The sequence below is a fragment of the Notamacropus eugenii genome, chromosome 1 (assembly GCF_028372415.1).
Source record: "Notamacropus eugenii isolate mMacEug1 chromosome 1, mMacEug1.pri_v2, whole genome shotgun sequence".
NCBI lineage: Eukaryota > Metazoa > Chordata > Mammalia > Diprotodontia > Macropodidae > Notamacropus > Notamacropus eugenii.
In genome coordinates, this window is record NC_092872.1 from 172,268,045 (window position 1) to 172,295,799 (window position 27,755).

Below are 27,755 nucleotides of genomic sequence, written 5' to 3' on the forward strand. Positions count from 1 at the left end.
GAATGTGGAGGACAGAGCCTTTTTTCAAAACTCATAATTAATGGGTATGAGTTGATGAAGATTAAGCAAAGCAGATTGAATAATAGATACATAGGAGGAAAACCTAGTGATCATAGTGTCACAAAAACTAGAGAAAAGGCAGCAGAGAGGTCAGGAATGATGAGGACTGAGAAGATACCATTAAATTTGGCAGTTAAGAGGTCATTGGTAATATTGAAGAGAGCACTTTCAGTTGAAAGATGAGATTGAAATTGTTGCAGAGAATTAAGAGGAAAAGGAAGTAGAGAGATCTATTGTTGCTAGCTTTCTTCAGGACTTCAGGCAGAAAAAGGAGGAAAAATACGGGTTTAGTTATAGCTTGTCAGGGTGGCTGGATCAGTTAGGAGAGAAGGGCATGTGTGTAGGCAATGGACAAACAACCAGCAGAGAGTAGGGGCAGTCTCTGGTGAAGATGGAATGGGATGATATCACTGTGTGCATGTAGAAGAGTTTGCCTTGGCATGGAGAGAGGATCACCCCAGTATGAGTTAAAAGAGATGATAGTAGCAATACTACTATTGATAGTAGCAGTAGGCATCTGAGTGACGTGAGATAATGAAGATGAGAGAAAATCTCAGCAGTTGGCTGTTTTTTTTTTTTTCTTCAGTAAAATATGTAGAAAGGCCCTCAGCTGAGAGGATGGGAGAAGGGTAGAGGTTTGAAGAGGAATGAAAGGATTTGGAAAGTGGGTGGGATAGAGTTAATTGGGGAGTGGTGAGGGCAGTATGTAAAATAACTGTCTTGCAACCTTGAGAGCCCAGGTTAGGTTATATAACATAAATTTGAGGTGGACCTAATCAACACCGTTTTCATCATTTTCAGCAGCATATAGTAATGGATCATATAATTTCAGATTTATTAAAAGTATTTTAAAGTAGATTTGATTTTTATTACAAATGAAAATACAAGCTGCTGAACTTGAAGGGACCCATTGTTAACCAGTCAGGAAAGCTTTTTTTTTTTTTTTTTTTAAATTTAAACACTGATTATGTGCCAAGCGCTATACAGAACACTGAGGTTACTAAGAAAAAAGTGGGTCTCTGGCCTCAAGGAACTTATATTTGAAATAAGCAAAAACTCATATTAGAAAGCATTATAACAATAAAACAACTTTATTATATTTTTTCAATTTTATGTCCCCTACAAAGTTCAGCAAATAGAGTGATAAAAGGAACTGGAAGGAGGTGAGGGAGAGGGAAGGAAGAAATCGTAAACCAGTTGTTAATTAATTAATTGAATAAAATTATTGTCATGTAAAACTTCATTGACTTAGTATAATTTTCTGGGATTTCACTCTAGTAGTTTCTGCTTCTTCCAGTATTTTACTTTCATCTACTGGATATGAGAATTGAGTGTTTGTCTGGACTGAGACAGATTTCCCTGGCCTTTTGTATTACTTGATTATATTGGTTAAGTGGAAGTACTTCTAAATAGAGACCTATTTCTTTCACATGCTGCATAAAATGTAGGAATTTGAACTAGGTAAAAAGCTAAGAGAGTCAAAAGCTACGTTAAGGACAAAAATCAGAATGTACTTGAATGAATTTCTAGCCTGTCACATAAACCTTCTGTATTTTGCAGCAGTTGACAATACCTTTCTACATCAAGTCTTGTACGTTGCTTGTATTTTAGTCCAGTGAACTGTAGTAAGGATGGTACTATTAATGTTTTTTCTTTGGATTTTTGAACTCAGACTTGAAGCAATAGATGGTAGGTAATTATCTATGAAAAATCTTCCTAATGTGTAATTTTGGGTTTGTTTTGTTTTGCTTTTTAAAATCAGTTATGCTCAGGAAATTGTTATTGTAGAAATATATAAGAAATTTTCTTGGATAATCTTCATAGCACATAGGTGATTTGGGGGATGATGGCATTAGAACTTGCACAGGCTAGTAGGCTGACCCAGAAAATAATTAACCTCCATCTACAGTCTCTGCCTATATAGCTTCTCTCTGCCTTACCTGGATCTTCCAGTACACACTATACAGATCTTCCAGGCATTTGGGCCATCTGCAGTTTTCAAGATTGTTCCAAGTCATTGATTCACGATTTCAGAGGAACATAGAATTGCTTCCCTCACAACTGCTAACATGCTGTAGGACTTCTGTGATATTTTGGATCCTAGCAAGGATCAAGACCCATTATTTCACTATCATTCCTAAGTGTTATACCTCAGTGATCTAGAAGTCAAATCTGAAAGGTCATCTGAATTGATAGAGGGAATTTCTTCACCAGGTAGTTACTTAAACACTATGCCAGTAAAATTACACTTCTAGCGCCTATTTATTCCTAGCCTAACGTATAGGTAATCATGTATATAAACATTTTCCCATTTGTTCCAAAGATTTTCGTAATGTTGAATTTTTCAAAATTATCTTTTCTCCCTTATATCTTAGTTTTTGCTTTAGCGCAGATTTATCTCTATTACCATCCATGTAGAAATTTTTGCAAGCTTGGGAAAGAAATTATATTATTTTTTGTTGTAAGTCAAGCATGTTAGCCATTTATTTTATGGGAAAAAATGGCACAACAGAGGGCTTTTTTCCCCACTCCCTTCCATTATGATAATTCTAAACTAAATGACAATATCATTCTGTTACTTTAGCATCATTTGGCTGGAGAAGATCTGGTATGTACCCTGATGGTTTAGAAAGCTTCATTGTAATCTAGGAGAGTCCAAACAGAAGTGATTTGCTCTGAGATTCTTACAGTTCTGAAACTTACGACAGTAAGGTTTATGGTTAAGGACAAACTTTTCCCAAAATATCTTGATTCCTGAACCACTATATTTCTGATCTGACTCCATGTTTGGTGGGACGTAAGGGAGTGTGCATTTTTATCTTATTTGAAAAAAAAAAATTCTAGCTTTGTCACCCAAATAAATGTGCTTTTAGAAATAAAATTTATTTATTTTTTATGATACTGAACTAATTTGGAGAACACTTGGAGTATTATCTCTGAATGCTCTGACTATGATTTTCAGGTGCACAGAAGAGGAACATGGCTCAAGAAACTAACCATAGCCAAGTGCCTATGCTTTGTTCCACTGGCTGTGGATTTTATGGAAACCCTCGTACAAATGGCATGTGTTCAGTATGCTATAAAGAACATCTTCAAAGACAGAATAGTAGTAATGGTAGAATTAGCCCACCTGGTAAGTAGTTCTTATGAGTATTATACCTGTTCTAAGTAATGTATAAAAATTAGAATCTTTGCTCATTTACTACTACACGTACATACATATATGTTATTGTGTATATACACATGAATGTGTATATAATGTATGTATGTCCTTTGGTAGCTTTTAACTGTTCACTCTGGGTAATTATAGAATATATTACAAATTTTTTATGCAGAAAGTATTATTTAATCTGCAAAGTGTAAGGCATGGTCTTGGAAGAGTTAGAGACTTTCCACTGGGGAAAGTTTTCATCTCCAGCTCATAGGAGTTGTTTTTTGTCTTTATAAGTAGAATGTTGGGGATGTATGTTTGAGAAAGGAACATCTCCAAGGTTTAATAGCTATGGATGGCTGGTAAAAGTCTTAAAACAAACAAAAATTCATGTGCCTTTTAGTGAAGAGTGTGGATTATCTTTTATGCCATCTAAAATACTTGTATGTTTTATGTTATGTTTCATATTCTAAATAAAAATCTAGAACCAAATTAATTAAAATGTTCCTGATTTTTTCTTTAAGATCAAATTTAATGTATTTTCTTACTTCAGTTTCCCAAGAGGCTCTAAATTTTGTGAATAAACAAGAGCTTGTGATTAAAATTGTGTCCTTAAGATTAAATGCATTTTTTGCCATGGTTAATAGAATACTTTTATATTTCCAAAAGTGTCCTTATAATACTTAAACAGATATTAGTTTTAACTGACTTGTAATTGTGATAAGAAATTTCTGATATTTTGCATCCATAGCTAAAGTAAGTCACACACACACACACACACACACACACACACACACAATATCTTATTAAAAGTAAATCACTTAACCTTTGCCTTGGAGGCAGCAAGGTGGTTCACTGGATAGAACACTGTGCCAGGAGTCAGAAAGATCTGAGTTCAAATGTGGCCTCTGTTTGCCTTAATCTACTGGAGAAGGAAATGGCAAACCACTCTAGTATCTTTACCAAGAAAACTCCATATGGGGTCACAAAGAGTTGGACACAACTGAATAACGACACTGTAATACAAATAAGTAGGCCTTTTTTTCTTTAACTCTTGTATTACATACATAAGAACTGATGATTAGAAGAGATCTTAGAGTGGAATGATATTTAAGTTCATTAGAAGAAAAATTGCTAAAGGACTTAAGTAGGCATTAGATATAAGTATTAGAAGTGGCAGTGTTAGTACACATTTAATGTGTTCATAACTTTTATGAAACACCTGGAAGTATAACTTAATGGACTGGCAGTGACATTTAATTCTAACCTCAAACTCTCAAAGTGTATTTGACTGTAGACCTTTTTTAAAGTTATTTACTGACCACGGATGTGTGGACTTACACCAGGGGATGTTTGTGCATTAAATAATAATAAAATTGGTGAATTTTTCTTCCTAATTTATCATTCTAGCCTTAAAACTATTACTCCATTTAAAATAGTTCAGAGTAGATCTGTTGATGGAATATGTATATGGTAAGAAGTATCTCTAAATTAGGTAGTAAAACAATCTTTCATATTTATTGGAAAACTAACCTTGATTTTATAGATGTACTCTTGGATTTGCCAGGGTGTATAAACTTTAATGTGAAATGTGGTATTCTTATAGCAACTTCTGTCAGTAGTCTGTCTGAATCTTTACCAGTTCAGTGCACAGAAGGCAATGTCCCAGAAGCTCAATCAACATTAGACTCCACGTCTTCCCCATCTATGCAGCCAAGGTAAGATCTCTTTAAGTCTCAATTTAAAAGATAATTAAAAATAAAGTATACAGCACCTGTGTTTGACCCATTTGCCTCCTGAGGAATGGTGTATGAAAAATGACTTTTGCCCAAAAAAAGTGAGTTTCATTCTGGCTGTTTCTGTCTGTGTAGCTGTAATTTCTATTGTGCTCATTTTATATAAAATATAATTTTATTTTTTCCTTGTATTACTGAATTACAGCTGGTCAAGTTTTCAAGTATTAATTTATTGACAAAATTCTCTTGTGTTTTTCTCTGTCCCAAGTTCATGTATATGTTCAGATTTGATGATTTGCGTTTTTCCTATCTGTGAGTTGCATGTAGTGCACATAGTACTAGAACTTAGTTTACCAAGATAGAAACTGATGCTTAAATGTTGAGTGACATGTTCACCAAGTGACAGGTCTTCATAGTATCACAGAGGTAGAACTGAGAAAGATCCCAGAAGCCATGTAGTCCTACTCTCTCTCATTTTACAGATAAGGAGAGTGAGGTCCTAGTAGCTTAAATCACTTTTAAAAGGTTAGACATGTTACTGGTAGTCATAACCATGACTGACATTTTGTTCTCTTGAATCCAAATCCAACAGTATTAAGAAATTTTCCAGTATTAACAAATTGTTTGTTTCTGTAGAATGACTGTTTCAAGTTATCTTTTAAAACTTAGTACCATGCATTGAGTGAAAATTAAATAAATTTAATAATTTATTATTATAATAACTTACCAAGCCCTCATTCATGTCTACATTGACACATTTTTAACTTTGAATTTTCCATCAGTTTCAAATTTTATTGCGTTGTCCTTCCTCCACAGTTGACATATTATGCCAAAACTAGTATCTTATTTTCCTAAGTTCAAAAGACCATAAATTACTTAGAGGTGGAAATAGAGGGCATCACGTCAAACCCCTCTCATGTTCCAGATGAGAAAACCAAGGCACAGAGAGGTTAAGGGATTTGACCAGGATCACAGTTAGTAAATGTCTGAGGCAAAATCTGAACTCAACTCCTCCTTACTCTTTTTTTTAAATTTTAGGCTCAAACACCAGAACGTAAATAGTGAAAAAACAAAAATGTATCATAAACTTAAATACGAAATTAAAAAGAAAAAAAAGTCATGTGCATAGCAGATCATAAAAGAGGATTTAAATTATGTAACAATATAATTTCATTTCAAGAAAACCATTATGAGAAATAATGCTTGTGTTGAACATTATCCCTCGTTTCTTTGCTTCTTTGTGAGTTCTTTTGTTCTTTACTGTGCACTTTTTTCCTTTGTTCTTTTTTCCCCTCCTCCCAACCCTCCAGAAGGCTACGCTGAAGTTTAGATATGTTTCTCTATAGCTGTAGATGCACACATACACATATACGTGTATGTATACATACATAGACATGTGTTTTCCCTAACCTATTCTACACCTGATCTTTGGATTTTATGTTTGTGCATATCTCTTGTTTCCTATCCTTCCTGCCTCCTCCACTTCTCTACCCACTACCTTGCTTTCCTGTTACTTGCCTACCCTCCTCCAAGGATGCCTCCCCTATCCTCCATTCACCTAAATACTCTTCTATACCCCCCTTTTATCTATTCATTCCCTCACCCTCCCCTGTAAAGATCCTTTCCTTGTTCTCTCCTCTCCTCCTTATGCCCCTATCATTATATTTCCTCTGAGTTTAGACGGTTTTTATATTCTTCTAAATATATATGTGTTGTTCCCTCTTAAACTCATTCCTGATTTAAAGTAGGTTACCAGAACTACTAGCCCTCCTCCCCATCCAATTCCTCTGTATCAGTTCTTCCTCTTGCACCTCATTTGTATAAAATAATTACTTTTTTTAGCTATAGTTGGGTTTACCCCAGTCTTTGTTATGAGCTACCCAATTATTAATGAGTCTTAGACATACATTTTACAGGTATAAAGGTAAACAGTATGTCTTTATGAATCCCTTATAATCAATCTTTGGTATATACCTTATATTTCTCATGGTTGTATGTCAAATCTTCTATTAAGTTCAAGATTTTTGTTAGTGAAGTCTTGAAAGTCTGAGAGTTTATCAGCTGTCCTTTTTTTTAATTCCAAATAATACTTGACTTTGCAGGGTATGGTATTTTTGGCTGGAACTCCAGTTCTTTTGCTCTTTGATATATGGTATTCCAAGACGTGTGGTCCTTTATTGTCTCTGCTGCTAGGTCTTGTGTGATTCTAATTGTGGCTCCATCATATTTAAATTGTTTTAATCTTGATGCTTTTAATATTATATCCTTGAGCTGGGGGTTTTTGAAATATGTTTATCATATTCCTATGAGTTTTCCTCATAGGATCTCTTTTAAGCAGTGATTGATGGATTTTTTCTGTTTCTATTTCCCGTGTTGTTCTAATGCTTCAGGATAATTTTCTTTAATTATTTCTTGCATTGTATCAAGATTCTTTTTTTGATCATAACTTTCTGTTAGTCCAATTATTTTTATATTTTGTCTTCTTGATCTATTCTCCAAATGTGCTGTTTTTCTTATGTTTCGCTTTCTCTTCTGTTTTTTCATTATCCATAATTTGCTTAATTATTTCTTGATCTCATATGATTTTGCTGGTTTCACTTTGCCCAATTCAAATTTTCAAGGTGTCATTTTCTTCCTTGAGATTCTAGATCTCCTTTTCTAATTGGTTGACTTTCGTTTTATAACCTTTTTGTTTTTCTTGGAATTCTTTTTTTTTTTTTTTTTTTTTTAGTTTTTCCTCCATCTCTGTCATTTGATTTTTAAAGTCTTTTTAAAGATCTGTGAATTCTTTTTAGGCAGATGACTGTTTGATGTTGTTACTCTTTGGGGGCTTCTTTGCTTCAGTATCCTCCTCTGAAGATGTTCCCAGGTCATCTGTATTCCCATAATAGCTTTCTATGGTTGGATTGTTTCTCCTTTGCCTCTGCTTTTTGGGGTGTGGGAAATGGTGCCACTTGACCCAGATCTTCAGTTCTGCCCTCTAGCTAGCTTGGAACCAAAACCAAATTTGCAGGCTCCTGTAAGTGCCCCCACAGCCAGAGACTTTCAGCCACACTGCTTCTGCACTCACTGCGTGTGTGCTGGATCCTTCTTGCTCCTTCACAGCACAGCCGGGTTTGGTGTTTCTTAATCAGCAGAGGTTCGCTCAGTCTTCCCAGGCTCAAATGCCCAAGGGGAGGGGGGGCAGGGTGGGCAAGCAAACTCTCCAACCAGCTAACCCCAGGGCTTGCCGCTGGTTGTTTGAAGTGGCTTGCAGCTTGTTAAAGTGGAACCTGTCCTGGAGGTATTTACTCTACACTGGGACCAAAGCTCTTCCTGAGATTTTTATTCTGATCTTCTTGTTGTAACCCTATTCTTATTTATCTCCACCCACACTTTATTTGCCCTGAGGTGCTATTTTAACTCTTGTGGGGGACAATCTTGAGAGCTTGGAATTTTCTGACCTACTCTGCCACCTTCCCAGAATCCTCTCTTAAAGTCCAACACTTTCTGCATTGTGCTACCTTATCATTCGCGGCTGTTTTATATCGTGTGGTGTTCTGGTTGATTATTTTGTATTGACAGTATTGTAAAAAAATCACAAATTTACTTTAGTGTTTCTCAGGCATTTATTCATCATGCCATTCATATCACCTTTATATGGTACCTGAGGCATGTTACAGAGGTGTCTACTGTACCTTCTGATGGAAATAATTGCTTAATGGCTCATTTGACCTTTATTGATAAAATTTTCTAACTGGAGTGCTTAGTTTCAAAAATATTAGTTTTCTTGTACCATTTAGATGTTCTAAAATTACACTTTCTGTTGATTTCTGTATGTTGTAATAATCTACTTCAGTTAGCTGGATTGCCCCTGATTATCTAAAAACACTAACCGATTGAAACTCAGACTTAGACTTTTACATCTAAAGAATTGTCCTTCTCTCTTTTAGCCCTGTATCAAATCAGTCACTTTTATCAGACTCTGTAGCATCTACCCAAGTGGAAAGTACATCTGTGGACAAAGCAGTACCTGAAACAGACGATCTGCAAGGTGAGTAAGCGACTGAGCAGGCACACAGAAATGTCCCTTCTTAAGGCCCTTTTGTATTAATGCCTTCCCAGGGTCCCTGAGCATGTTGCTTCATTAAATGAATGGAGTAAACTTACTACAAGGTTGGAAAAAAAGCTTTCCTGTTTAAGGGTGCCAAATGATACAGTGCTATATAAAGTATTTGTTTACTATAGAAGCAGGAAACTCAAAAGCTGAACAAAATTGACCAAGTGGCATTTCCTTAGTTTATAATTATAAACTAATTATAAATTATTATAAAACCTTATAAATTATAAATGACAGGACTTTGGTTTGGTTTGCATTGTCCAGGGCTTTGATCAGAGTCATTAGTCAGTCTTGAAGCTTAATTAATTGTCCTTTTTAAAGCCAGCTGCCCCTGCCACACTCCTTTCTCCAGAGTTTGGGATTCCTTTTGGGGAGGGGAGCACATTAGTAGCTACATTCCCTTCCCCACCAGTGATATGCAGTGTCAGTTACTGGTCAGCCTTTTGGATATTCTGCACACTCAGCACACATTATTCATGGCTTAATGAAAGTTCCTATTTTACAAAGATTTGTTCATGATTAGTATGGAGGATAGATTTAGTGGGAGGGGTCACAGTCTCCTGTACAGGAGGCTTTTGAAGTAATCCAGTTGAACTAAGGTAGTGGGAATGGAGAGGAAGGTAAAGAGACATTTTAAAGTATAAATTACTAGACCATATTTACTGAGTGTAAAAGAGGAACAAAAATATGAAACAAAGATGACTTCAGGTCATCTTTAGACCTTACAAAAGACTCTTGATGCCATTGACAGGTGGAGAGGGATCTTTTTTCAGACTAAGGATGATGAATTTTGTTTTAAATTTGTGGAGTTTGGCATCCAAGTAGAAAATTTTAACATTTAGTTGGATTGAGAAGTTGAGATTGAGAGGTCAGGATTGAGCATACAGATTTGAAAGTCATCATCATAGAGAGAAGGTAATTTAAGGCAAAAAAATGTAAGTACTCCACTGAGGGAGTTTGGACATAGAGAGGACCAAACTTGGGAATTCTGCTATAGCCAAATGGAATAAAGAGGAACTAGCAAAGAAAATGGAAAACAAAAGAATTTATGCAGGATTTGATCCTGGAAATCATGTCATCCAACTCTACCATTTTAAAAATGAGGAAATTGACGGGCAGTGAAATAAAGTGACAAGATTTCAAGGTTAGTTGGTGACCTCAGGGATAGCCTGACATCTCTGAAAAACTTAAGCCAAAGTTTAAACCAGGGCCCTACCCATTGAGATAGTTGGAAGGAAGATCTATATATGGAAGTTTAGAGAGGAACAACCTGAGCATATATAGAATAAAAGCCAGAATAGCATGATAAAAGTGAGAGGGTGGAGATAATATCTAATCATAAAGGGATGTGATTTAAAGGAAGGAGAAAAATCTCTGAACTAGCATATTTTTAATTTCTTTCATACTATATATGATGCAAGTGATAAAATAGAGGAATTTGTTTCCCAGCAGATCTTTTTCCTTCTGCAGTCTACCTAGAACTAATTATATGCATCCAAAATAGGAGTTCAGATTACCATATAAATAATAATGGGATGAGGTTCTGAAATGAGCTGTTAGATGTGGGCTACTATACTTCATAGATGGTTGCCTCTTTCCTATGTCCAGAGAAATTGTTTTGGGGTTAGTTCAGCCCTGACTGTAAGTGCTTGATTATTATGTCTGTTATTATTAAAGGCCTGACTTATTTAAGGAAAAACACCACAGGGAAAATTTGCAGTCTCCTCTTTAGCTGGTTCACTAGCCCTGTTGATCTGAGGGGATGATATTTAATGGTAGAAGAGGGCTGAACTTTGTGTTCATTTGCACTCTTTCTCTGTTGATGGGTAGGAGGCAGGCCTTAGATCTATATGGAAGTTCTAAGCAACAGGAACAAGGGAGGAAAGTGGGAAAGTATCCTTTAACAAATTAGACTCTATCCTCAGGAGGAAGTTTCTTCTGAGTCATGTGCTTGCTCCCTTCTTTATACTGTCATTCAAAAATGAAATAATGATAAAGTGTTTAAGTGCCCATACAGTAGTGTTATGTTGCCCTTGTTTAATAATTATCATTTCCATGCTTCATCATTTTCATTGATACTTTGGTTTCTTCTACTCATATCCAAAGATACCTCAAGATGAGCCTAGACACAGTAATTTTGTATAGCCTTCTGACATTTAATGCCAAAGGAAAGAACAGATTGCCTGTGAAAAGTATTGAACTTAAATGATAGTGATACTGAAGTAGTAAATTAGTAAAACTAATTTTTTAAAATGTGTAAGTACTACTCCACTCCAGGTAAGTTGTACTCTTGACCTCATAAGGGATTCCAGTGTTTAACATTGCATGCTGGTATCTTTTTAAGTAGAGATCTAAAAAACAGACTTGATTTCATCGTTCAGACTTCTGAACAGGCATGTCAAGCAGATATTAATAATTTTGAAATCTGTTTGAGTTTAATTATCCAAAATTTGTCAACAGAGATTGTTAGTATACTTTTAACCTCATCCATCCCTTTAGATTTAAATTACTGTGGTCTTTGTTCTCATGATACCCCCTTGTCACCCCTGTGTCTAATTGCTTAATAAATGGCTTTTAGTGAAAAATTAGAATTTATACAATTTCTGTTTTCACAATAGCATTTAATTTCCCTAATACAATGGTGTTTAACATGTGATTCTCTAATAGACATGGTCCATGCCAGCTGCTTGTTTGCAGTCAGATGAAGTTCAGCTTCTACTGATGCCACTTTGCTGTTGCTGTGCTGCTTCTTTGAGACTAAGGACTGAAAGGAAGGGGAAAGCCAGCGTTCAGACTTTCATCTTGGCCTGATGTCCTATTTTGTTCCTTACTTTGCTTTTCCCCTCCTTAAGTGACCACAGAAAAGCATTTAATAGGAATATATGCTATTTATAAAACTGCATGCTATTTTCTGCATTTCTTAATGTCTTAATTATTAGTGGAATAAAAGGAGGCATTTGGCTATAAGTTTGATACTAGGAAAATTTTGCTATCATGGGACTTAGTGTTAGACCCCTTGGTAAAGCTTAAGTCAGTAATATTTCAGAGCTCATTTTGTACAGAGCATTGTAATATATGCCTCAGACACAAAATGAGTTAAGGTGTTCCATACTTACAGTTATAGATTATCATAAATATTAACTACACTGTATGTCACTTAGTGTAGTTATTGTGTAGAAGGTATAGTCCCTGCCTACAAGGGCTTTGTAATCTTAATTAGCCATAAAAGACAGCCTGTGCTTGCAAAGCACAAAGACAAAAAAAAAATGAGTATAATGCTTATGGTGGCAGTTGGAGGAGGGCAGGTCAAGGATAAAGGAGGCTTCATGCAGCTCAGTCTTTTAGTAAGTTTTTGAAAGTAAAGTGAGTGTGTTTTCCCAGCAAGAATGAGGGTGGGGAGATTGCAAAGAGATAGAAACGGACTCATAAACAGAAGACTACAGGGAGCTTTGCTGGCTAGAGCAAAATCCATGGTGAGGAGAAATGAAAGTAACATTATTTGGCATCAGGAAAGTGATTTAGTCACAAGATTGGCATTGGTGAAATAGGAAGTTTTACAGAAAAGATGATAGGTGAGATTTGATGAAGAACTAAATAGGAAGGGAAATGTTAAGTTATGATGTATGTCTAATTAAAAAGAAAATCCCATGTTCTGCACATCTGGCATTTATGAACAAGAAGTATTTTATGTAAAATAACAGTTGCTTTAAAACATATACAGAGGCGTCACTAAAAGTTAATTCACTTATTTCTTTTTATTGTGATTGATGGTTTCCTTCAACCTTCAGTTTTTGGTTCTTTTATCTATATATTTCCTGGGCCAATAGCATTTTTAATCTTTATAGAATGATTAGAAAGTGGAGAGTATGATGCTAAAAAATTGCAAATCAGATGATGGTTCTTCATTGATAAAGAATGTGTTTACTTTGGAGACGGGTGTAAAATAAGTGTGTCCCTTTAAATGATCTCTAAGGGTTCCTTCTGGCTTTGTCTTTTTATAAGGGTAAACTAGAGGAGGAGGTAAAATGGGGAATTTTAGGAAGAAAAGGAAATTGATGGTTAATATGGAAAGTCCTGAGGACTTCATCAACAACTTCGTAAAGTTTGGTTTAATTTTGTAGACTGGTTTACTTTAGAAACTGAGAAGGAATGACAGTTTAGGGAAGAAAATGAGTTCAGTTTTCACCATGTTAAAATTCAAGTATCAGTGAAACACCAAGTAAACACTTTTCAATACACCTGAACGTTTGGATCTGCATAAAGGATAAAAGGCAAGACTCTGAGGATAGAGATTAAGGTATCATCTGTATAGGCAATTAATGCTGGCTTAACACGTGAAACATTTGATATGATAGCTTATAATGTAGCATTGTATGCCTGTAAATGTGATTTATGATAAAAGGGGAAATTCACTTGTATATTACGTTGCATGTCATTTCTCTTTCTGGCTTTTCCCTCAATTTCCCATTCCCATTACGTTTACTGAAATGGCTTTTGATATCAGTTGTAAATTCGCTTCCTACTCTTGTAGACAAATATTTTCTTACTCTCAAGAGTCAAATAATTAGTGTGGGATGTAAGTGAGGGGGTGGGGCTGAGGGTGGAGATTACTTTGTAGAAAGAAGATTGAACTTGGAACTAGAAGACTTTATAACCCCTTGAGCCTTAGTTGTCCCATCTTTAAAATAAGAGTACTTATACTATTTACCTTATATTTTGTAAATTGTAACTATGTAAATGTAGGTGATTATGATGCGTAAGGCCTTACATCTCAAGATTACTTGGTGTTTGTCGTTCAGAAATTATAAGGTAATGAAGTGTTGGATAGAGCCCTTGGATTAAGAGTCAAACCTATTTTCCAATTCTATTTCTCCTACTTAATTACCAGTATGACCTTAAGAAGATTACATTTTCTGCAAAATAAGAAATTGTGAATAGATTGATCTTTAAAGTCCCTTCCAGTTTTAGATCTTAGTATTATTCTGTGAGAGAAGAGTTTAGGGTTGGAAATAAATTTGAATTTTTAAATTTTAAAGTTATGGATAGTGCTTAGGCTTTTATTTTCCTAATTAAATGAAATAATATACTTAAAGTATGTTGCAGCCTTTAAAGCACTGTACAGATATCTTCTGATATTACTGAGAAGTGTAGGGATTTCCCATCCCTATGTATGGCCTCACAATTTTTTGATGAAGGAAAGGGGAAGCACAGAAAAGTTAAGGTTTCTTGCTGGATTGTCACACCGTTATTAAAGCTACAATTAGAACCCAATCTTCTGGCCCAGTGTTTTTATCACTGGACAGCTCTCTGGTGCCTCCTAAATGTACAAGTGTGTCGCTTGCTCTCTCTCTTTATTTTGACTGGAAAAACTCATCAGAAGCTGTTTGTTGTTTTTCTTCCCCTCAGTCATACCTCTGAATAGTACTTTATTAATATTAGCAGGTACAAGAGGCAGAATGTTGGTGGAAAGAGATTTTGAGATAGAGGCCCTGGATTCAAATTCTGACTGCTATTTTATTTCCCTGTAAGACTTTGGACAAGTTTATTTAAATTTAGAGGGGCTCATTTTTTTTCATCTATAAAATGAAGGGTCTTCATGGCCTTTTCCACCTCAGATTTTATGATTATGGGTAATTTATTTCATATCATTGGGAAATGAGAGGTTCCACATAAATGAACAGTAAATGCAGAAGAGTTTGAATACATAAGGTTAAGCTACAGTTACCTGGAAAATTACATTCATTAAATAGATATTAAGGGCCTACTACATAAACATGCCTTTTAAAATATTTTGCTGAACCTAACAATTGGTTTCTCAATAACTCAGTAGTAAGTATGCTTAAGAGTCTTGAAGAATATAGGACTATTTGACTTCTGTTTTAGTGATCCCCGTTAGCTTTGTAGTTGGTGATTCTGCTGCTTCTGCTATTTCTCTCTTCATAATATGCCCATTGCAACATTCATTCCTACTCCAACTTGTTTACAGATTTATAGATATAGAGCCATAAGGGACCTCAGCAACTATATAATCCATTTCCCTCATTTGACAAATGAGGAAGCTGAGACGGGTCACAAAGGGTGACCTGTATGTGAGGTGGGATTTAAAATGAGATTCCTTGGTTCTGGAAACAGTGCTTTTTCTATTGTGTTAAAGGCCAGTAAGCTTATTTTTACACAAATTAGTGAATAAACTAGGACCAGAATATACTTTTACTGCTGAGGGAAGGGCTTAGGTCTTTTCTACCCATGCCCTTTGGTCCGTTATTTTCAGAGGTTGTTGTAGCTTATGTGCTGTTCAAGATCACATAAAATATTGGCTTTAACCATATTGTTGTTGTGATTTTGCCAGATATTCATTTAATAAATGGAGTGTTAAAAGAAATCTTTGATATTAAGAGTCAAGTTTACATTTACAGAGCGAGTAGTATACTTAAGTTTGTCAGACTGGTGTTGTAAAAGCAGCTGGTCTGCCTGGGAGCTTAAGGGCACTTGTTTTTGTCATATTAAGAATGCTTTGACACTGCTTGATTTAAGTTACTGTAGATACAGGATTTAAACTGGAAGAGAAGGATCTCAGAGATCATTTAATCCATTTGAGTCATGTGACTTGCCCTAGGCCACATAGGGTAGTAAGTAGCAGAACCATGTTTTGAAACTAGATTTTTTAGTTCATGTCCATGTTCATGTCTTTTCACCATACCCCACTGTACCCTTATGAGAACAAGTCTTTAAATGCTTCCTGGTTCTAGACCATCAGATTTGGGTTGTTTTTTTTTTTTTTTCAGGGAAACCAACACTGGGAATGTTGTATAATACAAGATTTTCTCTAGGTATCATAAATAATGAAATATTTTCATTTTAAAATTGTAGTTTTTTGCTTGGAGGCTTTTGGTATATTGCGTACTATACTCTTGCTAGTGAATGCTATTTCGTTTTCCACATCATTTTCTGTTATAACTTAGAAGTTTTTTATCTTGCAATAAGTCAATAAATATGTTTAGTGTTTCTATGTGCCAGACATTGTATCAAAGTGAGAAATATGAGCAATGATGTAGTATAGCCTCTGCCCTCAAGGGATATGCAGTTTTGCTGAGAAAATACAAAGGGGAAGAGTTAAAGAACAAAATAAGAGAGGAATAAGTCCAGTATAATGCAGGAGATGTCATGGTTTGTGAACACTCAAGAAGAAACTGTTGACTGCCAGAATGTTGCACAGAGATGCCCTTCTGAGTGTTAAACTGACCTCTCGTTAGATCCAAAGATCAAATAATATTTTAGACATGGTATGTCTTATTTTAGCAATCTGTTGGACAAAGCTCTCACCCTTTTGGCTAAGATAATGTGACATGGACTGCATGCTAGCTGTAGGGATTTTAATGAACTTAGACACAAGCTGACAATATAATGTGACTGTCATATTAAGTAATTTGACATTAGGCAGTACCAAGAAGTACGGTATCCAAAATAAAGTAGTCAGCCTCTGTACGTATCATCCTTGGTCAATTCAAGAGCCATATTTTAGGATGGCCATTATAACAAGCTGTTTTTCATCCAGAAGAAGAGGATAGTGAGAGAACTCAAAACTTATTCCATACAGAGATGAGTTGAAGGTACTGGGGATGTGGGTAAGGTTTACCTTGTCCAGGAAGAGCATGCTTTATTTATAGCTACAACATGTACCTGTCATGCTTTTCATCCTTTACTTACCTACTTTAAAGAGTTGTGAAGAAATTGTAAATTATGATATATAAGTGTATTGTCTGTTATATTCACCATTGTCTACTCTTCTAAATTATTAAGAAAATGATGTGTGTCTATAGTCTGGGTACAAGTAATATCTTATTCCACTTAGTCATTTTACTCATCTGAGTGCACAGATACTAAAGAATTATCTTTACAAGTGCTAATAATTTTGTGTATTTTACTTTTATTCATGCACTTCTTTTTTTTACAGGACTCAGAGCAGAGGACCTTGTTCCTCTTGAGTGTGATCCTCCATGTGGAGAGTTAATCTAATTTTACCTGCCTGGTGCTTTTTAAAAGTTATAATAGCTAGTGGTTAATGGTCTAAATTTGACTCCCCCAATAATGGAAGCTGCTGAACATGAAAACCGTATTTTCCCCACCACAGTCTTACCCTTTTTTCACATCTCTTTGCTCTCCAGCTCTCCCCTCCCCAGCAAAATAAATCAGAGTCTTAAGAAGTATAATATATCGGGCCACTGACACCTATGTAGGCTTGCCATTGACAAATGGATGACTTTGTTAACCTGATTTTTGAGAACTCTATTTGTCACCATAGTTAACGGTATACTCAGGTCTCATTTTGATTCCAAATTCAATAAAGTTTTGCATGAGAAATCTGTTGAATTTGCAGGCCCTTTAGACCAAGTTGTTTGCCCCCAGATTAAAACAAGCAGCTTATTTAGGAAATGTTTTCCATTTATTTTTATTAACTTACTGTTTTTAATACTTTCACTTAGAAATAGTTACTCTGTGAATCAGAGATAACAACGTACATCTCAGAGTGTCTACTGGCCTAGGCTTAGCTTTCTCATTGCATGCAGTCTTGTTGATAGATTGGTTGGTCTTTAGAACCCCAAATTTATTCTTTTCATATATAAACTATAATGTCTTATGCTCATTTTAAAAAGATTTAATGCAGTAAAAGCTTATAACTGAAGTTTTTAGGTATGATAATGATCCATTTTATTACAGATTAATTTCCCCCCCCCCTCCCCACTTTTTTTTCATGTAAATACTTTTAAGAAATGTGCATCTGCCCTGACTAAACCAGTTTGGATGTTGATAATTTGTAGTCAGTCTTGTAGAACTGTTTTTGCCCCAAGATATAGTACTGGCTATTTCAAGTTGTTTGTGTGTCATATTTTTATTGATGTAAAGAAAACATACAAGTTAGACATTTCTAACTGTCAAGGAAAATGAGATTGAATTTTCTTGATGGTCACAGCCTAGTATTGTTTGACCACTTCCACATCAAGTTTTTGCTTATAGTGGGACCTCTTTTTCTCCCTCTTATGTAGCCATAACTGAATCTCAGTTTTCTAAAAGGGATATGTTTTTTTCCTATTCCATAAAACTGTCTTCAAATATCACTTCCTTTTTATACAGAGAATCAGTTTAGTAGAAATGTGCACACTATTTGAAGTCTTCAGTGTCATATTTTTGGCAGATTAAAGTTACTTTTACCTTAGTCATCCTTTGTTCAACTAAAACATTAAGTTAACTAAAAAAACTTTTAAAAATAAATTATCATTATCATCACCACCACTAATAGCTAAAATTTATTTCGCACCTATGTGTATCATATTGTGTTTGTTATAGATGAGAGGGAAAATAAAATTAGATACCTGCCTTCAAGGAGGTATTAGGAATTATTCCTAATTAGGAAGCCAAGTCAGATACCTCAGCTATTTATTAAGTGCTACATGGGTGGTACAGATGATTAGTGATATAGGACTTAGAGTTAGGGGACATTGCTGAAAGGTTAGGGTAATAAATAGCAGTCTTTATGGAAGAGATAAAAACTCTTAACTGTGAGGCTAACTTTGAAGAAAGAGTAGACCTTAATTAAACAAAGATAGTTGAATTAACATAGAATGTTCTATAACAGAGAATAGACATCCTAGACAGAAGAATATATTGAATTAACTTGTGATAATAGGAATGTGTTATTTTAGGAGAATAACATAGAAATGAGTTCAACAGGATCAAAGGATTTGAGTTAGGTGTTCAAGATCAGATTGCAGAGAAAACCTTTGTCCTTAGGTGATAGAAAACCATTGAAGTTAGGTAATAGGGGGATGGGCCGCTTACGATTTTTCTACAGCTGTGCGTGTGGTTGTTGTTATTTTAATCTTTACATTTTTTTTAAAAAGTGCTTCCTCATGGAACCATTTCTATTCATTTTAGAACTTCCTGTCTTCATACCTATTTCTGTTTCCCAGTCTTTAAATTATGTGACCTGAATTCTTGCCTTTGGTCACCCTGTCATTTTTGAAACTTGTCCATTGAGATTTTAATTTTTAATATTTCTGGAATGACTGGGCTCAGAGAATCTCTTTTGTGTGTGTGTAATTTTTTTGGTTTTTGTTCTTGTTTTTAAGTTAAATCTAGTAATGAGAGCATGGTATGGTGTGGTATGTTTGGACATGGGACTTGGAGTTAGTTGATCTCAACTATGAGCTCTTCCAACTTAAGCACCTCACTTTAGATACCTCTTTTAGATCTCAGTTTCCTTATCTGTTTGAATGTGTAGAATATCTAATGTCTAGCTGAATATTAATTCTGTGACACCAAAATTTTGTTAAATGATCATTTCATCATCACATTCCTATCTTTGTTAGCTTCAGTATCGGACTCTGCACAGCAGCCCTCTGAAGAGCAAAACAAGGCACTCGACAAACCAAAACAAAAGAAGAATCGCTGTTTCATGTGCAGGAAGAAAGTGGGACTGACTGGTAAGGAAAAAGAAGGATATGCATTATCTAAGATTAAACTGGATACATACATAACAGGTGTCTAAGTGTGATTTCCTATGAGTAACTTCAGTTCGCATTGTTTTTGTGTCTTGAAGTATTGCCATAAGAAGGAGCAGTTTCCTGGAGAGGTCGTGATATCTAAATCCCCATTTAATGACATTCATAGAATTGGTAATGAATAATATGGCCCCATATATTCTATTGAAAGCCTTTTCCATTTTAAGTCTAACAAATAATTATTTTTTGAATTGGAAATATCTTTCTTTAAAGAATACCAAAGGTGAAGTACATGTAGGAGATCTCTATATAAATACTTACTATTCAATATATACAGTTCTGGCTTTTATGATTAATCTCACTTTTAAGAGACATTGCTCTCAAATTAATAACTTTAATACAAAAGAAGGGTAATTCCAGAGATGAACTTTTTACATTGTATTTTCCAGTTGATTCCTGTGGTTCATCTCCCAGAATCTTTGAAAACATAAAAATAGGTGGTGAAATTGCTAGCTTATAACCACTGGGAGAAATCAGGAATAGTTGTAAAGACCATCTATATTTTGTGGATTCTCCACAGTTCCTTTTTTTTTTCTTCCTTACAACTGCTAATCCTTTGACCATTTCTTTTACTGATCATTAGCACCTCTGCTGGAGGCTGGTAGAGGGAGCAAGAAGAGATGGAATGCAACATCAGTCACATGTTGTTTGTTATAGTTTTCATGAAGGTTTGGTTCTTTTAAAGGAGGAAATTTAAACTTAGGATGTAATAGTGTGATGTAGTAGGAAGAGCACTGGATTTGGAAAGGACTTAGTTTTGAATTCTGGCTCTACTACTAACTCGCAGCGTGATCTTGGGCAAGTCACTCTCTGGACCTCAGTTTCTTCATTTGTAAAAATGAGGGGATATGACTAATACATGAAGTTCCTTCTAGCTCTAAGTCCCATGATATCCTGTATCATTAGAATCTCACTTCTTAATTTTCTTTCAGTAGCACAGATAGGAGTTTTCTGCATACTTGTTTGAGCATTCATCTGACATTGAATTTGAGAGGCATTTTACATTCACATTTCATTCAGCAATCCTATGAGAGTGATCACACAAGATAGGTGATGCCACTTAGACATGAACCATACCAATCCGAACCAGAGTAGCAGCTCTCAGTTTTCAGAATATCATTTGACTCTTTTGAGTCATGCTCCCCCTTATTTTGATTAGTTTAGCAATTGGGATCATACTGCTTGCCCTAAACATGGGATTTGGATTGAGATTTACTCATGTTTCAAAATGGTTGAAGTACTGATATGACCTGTCTTACTGTTAAGTCTTTTCATTCAGCCATCACAGCCATGATGTTTTAGTTCCTTTTGGCTAATGTGCCTCTAATAGGCTGATATTTCTGTTTTCAGGGTTTGAATGCCGGTGTGGAAATGTTTACTGTGGTGTGCACCGTTATTCAGATGTACACAATTGCTCTTACAATTACAAAGCTGATGCTGCTGAGAAAATCAGAAAAGAAAATCCAGTAGTAGTTGGGGAAAAGATCCAGAAGATTTGAACTCCTGCTGGAATACAAAAATCCTTTTGACCATCTGCAAACTAAATTGACTTGAGCTTTTTTTTCCTAGTCATTGGGAATGTAGAGCAATGTATCTTGCATAGACCTTTTAATCATGCATGTCATCAGAAGAATAGATTTTTGTTTTTGTTTTGAAAATGACTCTGAACATTTATTTCCATTGCAGTTTCTGTGGCTGAAAAGACTTAAGTAAACTTTACAAGTATTATCCTTTTAAGATCATTTTAATTTTAGTTGAGTGCAGAGGGCTTTTATAACAAACATGGAGAAATATTGGAGGGCTGTGCTTTTCCAGTATTAAACATGCATGCGTTAACCTTGCAGCAGTTTATTTTCTCATTGTGTGTGTATCTATAGCTTTTCTCTGCAGCACGATTTCTCTTTGGATAATGCCCCTTATGGCACAACTAGTTATCAGTAACTGAATGTATTTTAATCATTATGGCTGCTTCTGTTTTTCATTAACAAAGGTTATACATATGTTAGCATATTAGCTTCTTTGCACCCACGACCTATTTATGTATGAATCATTTGTAATGAGAGAGTGTGTGCCAATGAGATTATAAGTTTGTGTGGTTTTTAAAAATTCTTTTTGAGTGAGGGGAGGAAAGGCTGTATGCACTTCATTGCTGACTGCAGGTTTCACTGGGATTAAGTTCATCAGTCTGTATGTACACAAATATGAAGAATGATCTGAAGTAATTGTGCTGTATTTATGTTTATCCACCGGTCTTAACTTTGATTAAATAAAAAAAAAAGAAAGACAAAGCAACTCCCATTGTGTTTCAGCATTTCTCAGACACACTACCAGGTGATTTTGACTCTTTTCTCTGATTCTGATTTTCTAATGTAGGGAATGACAGACATCACGACAACCAGTTTTCCCTCCTTGGAAGAACAATGTCTTACCTATTTTTAATTATATGACTAGGTGACTGAAAATTCAATGTATTTGAAACACTTTTCTTCCCTCCTAGATTTCTGGCCGTTTCCCAAGTGTAGTTTTTTTTTGACCCTAGGCAGTCTTCTTTTTTTCCTCCACTATTTTAAAGTCTTTTCACCAGAGGAATAACTGGTAATCTATTAGTACCTGTCGTTTTGTTATATGGATACTTTTTGTGTTACTCTATATTTTTAGTGTTCCTGGAAAATAAGTTTGTTGGGACAAAATAGTTGAGAGCACTTCTTCCCCTACCTGTTTACACAGAGATTGGAAACAAACTGACAGTTCTACATGCATTCAGCTTGATCTGAAGGAGCACAAGGAGAATGAAGTTCTCTTGGTCCACCTCTAAGTATACAAGTCAGATTTTTCTAAACCCTTATGTATTGACTGGAGAATGGTTTTGCATGGGACTGACCATTGCAGGGTGGGAGAGGAAACTTGGAATTGCTCTCATAAGTTTTGATTACATTAATCCATGGCTTTGAGTATTTGATTCATCTGTCAGGCAATTTTCATGTTGATAAGTTTACAGAGGTTTTTCCTTACAACAACCAGGCCAAGGGAATTGGTGGAAATATTATTGCCATTTTATGGTTAATGAAGCTGAGGGTCAATAAAATGAGCTGTCAAAGGTTATGGATTGAATTAAAACTCCTGTCTTGTGACGCCAGGTCCAGGGCTCTTGCTCTCTCTAGTTACAGTCTTGTAAGAAAAGACGTGTGAAAGCAGGTTGAACCAAGCTAGGGGAAAGAAATCATGAAGTAGGCATTGAGCAACTAAAATGAATATACCAAAGTTCATGCATGTTACTCAGTTCAGGGCGGTTTCCCATTCCTTGTTCAGGGTTCCTTCACTCTTTATTTGAGACACATTAGAATCAGCTTCCTGGCTTGGTTTTACAGCCTGCAGCTATAGGCAAGCATCCTTAGATCACTGTAAAGTGACAGCCAATGAGCCTAGCAGTGTGGGGTCATGTAATTGTACAGGCAACGTAACTTTTGCTTCAGTAAATCCTGAGGATATTGTTATGTTATAGCATAGCATGAGAATTGATTGCTTGTGGGGCTGATCTGTCATTACAAAAAAAGGTTAGGTTATACCTGCCACATTGTTTAAGAAAGTAGGAAAATTAGTAGTGCATTTGAGAAATCTTCCAAATGGTTAAAATGAAAGGTTGTGGCACTTACAAGTGGTAAATTGTAGTTGTCTGGCACATTCACTTTTATGGAGTGCTTTATCCCCTTAAAATGTCAAGTAAATGAGATATTCTTTTGAGTTTAGAGTATCACGACATGATATTCCAGGATAGGTATATAAGAAACTTTTTAGTGTTCAGGGAAACTTGGAACAAAGATGGTTGAGGGAGAAAATCTCTCTCATGTATTCAAAGATCAAGGTATTTAAATGTGTCAAATATTGTCAGTGCTAATGTTTTTCTGTCAGTGTTCACATGTTTACATATGCCCCAAATTTCCAAAGGTGCTCCGTAAAGTAAGGGACTCCCAAGCTTACTGGTGTGCCCTTCCCTTCCATTTTGTCTGTTGTATATCCAAACTGTGCAAGTGCATGCGTGTGTGTATGATACTGAATTTTATTAAAATCCATTTGGCAAGACAAAAGTGCTTTTACATTGCTACGGATAGGCCCACTTATCAGTAACATGACATGTTTATCTATATTATGTGACATTCGTTATTGAAAAAGATATATTCATTGAAGAAAATGCATTCAGTTGTACTGAGCATGGGTCCCTGTATCTCTTCCTCTCTGCTTTGCCATTTTAAATCCTTTCTCCTTCCCAGGCATCTTTCAGCTTTAAGTCCTTTTTAACACATGCGTGATTTTGACAGATGCCAAACTGCAGGCATTGTATTTCCCAATTGATTTTTGTGTACCCCTTGTGACACTCAAGAGCTTTAATATTCCAACATTCAGCTCTGTGTAACACTGGCTGCTAGTGTCTCTGTTGTCACATTATTCTAGGTGCTGCTTTCATTTAAAAAAAAAGTTTGCATATTTTATTCATTTGGGGGTCATAAACTAAATTATCCTACTCCCTCTGACATTTGTCATCTCTTCATAAGTTTGAATTTACAACTCTTAACCATAGTTTGTTGCCTTTTAGAGACCAGGTAATCCAGGTAGCAAGCGCCCAAGTCAGTGATAGTCCTTGCTGTAGCTGTAATTCAAATACATAGGCTTCTTTCACCATCTATATGTCAGTAATGGAGTCAGAATAAGTAGCATTTGCTTCCATGCCTATTGTGGATGTTTCTGAATAAAATACACATTTAGAAAGGAATGGATACAAAGTTTTTCTCATTTTCGTCTTTATATCCCCTAGCACCTTGTACAAGGCCTGACACATAAATACTGTTTATTGCCTTGTTAATAGAGAATTTAAGATTAAAAATTTTAAAATAAAAATTGATATCTAGGGTACAGTTTGCTACCTTTTTTTAACAAGGTGTTAGGGTTGCTACACAAATGCAAATCACATCTTTTCCTTAACCTGCAACTCTTAAATCACTCATTGATGTGTAATTGCTAGCTTTATATGTAAGAGCTGAAAAAGAAGTAGTTTGTATGAGTACAGTTGTCTTGCTTCTGTGCTTTGAGTTTTTGAAGGAAGTTTGGCCTCAGAAGCTCCTAACCACTTAGAACTTTGAGTTGTGAATACACTGATGTACCTTTTGAGCATAACCAGCTGGCTTTCTTTGTACTCTAGGCTCTGTTTTAACTGGATATCAGGAGAAGTTTATAGCCACCTAATAGCTCTGTAGTATGTGTCCATAGCGAATGACTTCCTAGGATAGTCTGTTTGAAGCAGGAGATTTTCTTCTAACATGATCTGTTTTTATGACTTAATACCTTGTTCTTTTGTAGCTGGTTTTTATGTAAAAACTAAAGGATATCCATTTCCTTAAGATTTGCACATTAAACTCCCATTTAAACAGAACAGTTTAAAAACATGTAGCCTTTCTGAACCTTTAACCACTTCTACATATTGGCTCTGCTCATTTCATTCTGAGTAATTCCCTTATCTCAGTTCTTCATTCCTTTTGGTGACCCTCCACCATCCTAGCATCTTTTACCTTTTGTTACCAAGCAAATAACTTTCAAGTCTTTATGGCTATCCTTCAGTCTCACTCCTGTACCTTGATTCCCACATTGCTAATTGCCTGCTTGAATATCACAAACATGGTATAGTAGATGGTGCTGGACTCTATTCAGCTTTAGTTTGGAAGAGTTGAGTTTGAATCTTGCTTTGGACACTAGCTGTGTGATCCTGGGTTTGACAAGTCACTTATCTTCTCAGTTTCCTAATTTGTAAACCTCCAAGGAAGTGTTTGTGAGGATCCAATGGAAGGGTAAAGTGCTCTGTAACCCTTAAAAGTTTTATGTAAATATTAGCTATTATTGTTACAAGGTAACCTGAAGAGAAAGTGGAAAAGGCTTGGGAAATACCACAATTCTGACATAACGATATTAGTGTAACAGTAATGAATGTCTTAAGTTATCCAGATATCTGCTAAATCTCTCTCCTTCTGTCACTTCCTCCTCCACCCCCTTAATACTTTCATCCAAAAAAATTCTATTCTGGATCTAATTCTTGCCAACAAGGAACTATTGATTGGTGAGGTGTAAATGGTGGAAATCATGGGAGGATGTCTTGGAATATGTGGTAGAAAAGAAAAGGAATATCCTGACTTGCACATTAGGTTTCACAGTAAGGATAGGTATTTGCCTATGTACTACTAAAATTCTACAAGAAAAACTGGCTTACGAGGCATGTGAAACTCTTTAATGAAATTCTAAAGACAGAAAGAATTCCAAGGAAAAGGGAACTTCTCTGAAAAGATGAATGTTGATGGATGCATAAAGAACTTAATAGCCAACTTGTATTTTTAAAATGTGTAAACAGTGAATGCAAGTGTGACACAGCTCTTACACTAATAGTCTCTAGAGTGCCAAAGTTTATAATGAGCAGAGGTTGAGGAAAACTAAGGATGATAAAAAGGTGGATGAGCCTAGATATATTGGGGGAAAGCAGATCAAAGAAGGGATTAACCCACCACTTGGTATGATCACTGATGTGAGAGGGTACCTGGCTACTGAACTTTGCCAAGAATAAAATAGACTCATCCATTTGGCACTTGAAGCCTTAAAATCTGAATCCAGTTTATATTTGTATTTTCCCTCCCTCGTATTAGTTCTAAATAAATTCACCAGATGCAGAAACCAGAGAGGGAAAAGAATGGTCCTTTAACATGAAAAACCAAGGGCTCCAATACAAATATAGGTCAAGTAAGCAGGTCCCCTTATCTCAACAATTTTTTAACAACAGTTCTAGAAATACTAGCTAAAGAAGTAAGACAAACCAGGAAAATTAAAGGCAGAGACATAGACAAGAAGAAATAAAACTTCCTGTTTTTCAGTGATGTGACAGTGCACATAAGAAACCCCAGAGAATTAGTAAAGAAACATTGAGATGATTAATGGGTATAGCGAGGTTGCAGGATGAACCACAAAATCACATTCCATTCAGTAATATTAAGAAAGACTGATAGTTCCATTCATTTGCTATAAAAACTACAAAAAACTTAGGAATTAACCTACAGAGCAACAAATTTTTATAAACATGAAAACACTTTAAGGGAATAAAGGGAGACAACTGTGGAGAGAGCTTGTTGCGCATGGTAGAATCACACCAATATGGTTAAAAAAAAATGACACTTTTCTACACTCTTTGTGCAGACTAGCCCTTCATTTCTGAAATGTTCTAATCACCTTTGCCATCAGACTCTTATCACCCTTCGTGGGCTCAGTTAAAACTATTAGGTTTGTTCTGCTTAACCCCAGAAGACAATGTACAAGTAACTGAGGGGAAAATTGAGACTTGGTTAACAACTTTTCAAGTAGAGCTCTCCAAAAGTGGCAGTGAGCTGTGTTGAGAGATAGAGGGTTTGTTCTCAGTAGAGATCTTTAAGCAAAACTAGACATTAACCGATTAGAAATGTGAAAGATATTTTCTTGTTCAGGTTGCAGTTAAAATAGATGGTTTCTGAGTCCTCTTCTGATTTTATGATTGTGTGATACATCCCTACTCATCTCAAGTTGAATTCAATGTCTTCATCCTTACATCCACCACTCAGGCAGTTAGCATGACCTTCTCAGTCACCCAGACTAACCCTCCTTCCCTAGTAGTCAGTTACTAGCCAATCAATCAATATTAATTAAACATATACTATATATCAGGCACTGTGGTTGGTCCAGGAGAGGCCAAAAAAAATAATCTTTACTTTAAAAATTATTTTCTATTCAGAGAAACTAATTACATATGTAAATATATGGAGATTAAATGTAAAGAATAAAGAACAACAAATACAATACAATTAAATGTGAAGCGATTAAATTACAAGGGAGTTGAGCATCTTTTCTGTAGAAAGAAGGTGGTACTTGAACTGTCTTGACATAAAAGGATGGATCTGTGGAGTTGAGAAAAGAATGAGTTCCAGGAAGGAGGACAGGGTGAAGCAAAGGAATGGAGAAAGGAGATGAAGTACCTAGTGCAAAGAAAAGAGAAGACTAATTTAACTGGATCCCAGGATATAGGATGTAAAGCTATTAAGAGAGATGAGGGTCTGTTTGTGAAGGACTTTAAAAACCCAATGGGAATTTAT

General features: G+C 35.5%; 1 protein-coding gene across 22 annotated transcripts in view; it reads left to right on the forward strand.

Annotated features, from left to right (window-relative positions):
* ZFAND6 (zinc finger AN1-type containing 6) overlaps positions 1-21,897 on the forward strand; it is a 108,405-nt gene extending 86,508 nt beyond the window's left edge. For 14 of the 22 annotated variants that reach the window (XM_072619037.1, XM_072618991.1, XM_072619070.1 and 11 more), the window contains 5 exons: positions 3,023-3,193; positions 4,818-4,929; positions 8,880-8,980; positions 19,414-19,527; positions 20,956-21,897. In XM_072619037.1, the coding sequence (XP_072475138.1) occupies positions 3,040-3,193; positions 4,818-4,929; positions 8,880-8,980; positions 19,414-19,527; positions 20,956-21,104 (630 nt within the window). In that variant the 5' untranslated portion in view covers positions 3,023-3,039 and the 3' untranslated portion in view covers positions 21,105-21,897. The remainder of the gene's footprint in view (positions 1-3,022; positions 3,194-4,817; positions 4,930-8,879; positions 8,981-19,413; positions 19,528-20,955) is intronic. The other 8 variants (XM_072619106.1, XM_072619088.1, XM_072619082.1 and 5 more) reach the window with 1 other exon arrangement.
* The last annotated feature ends 5,858 nt before the right edge of the window (positions 21,898-27,755 follow it).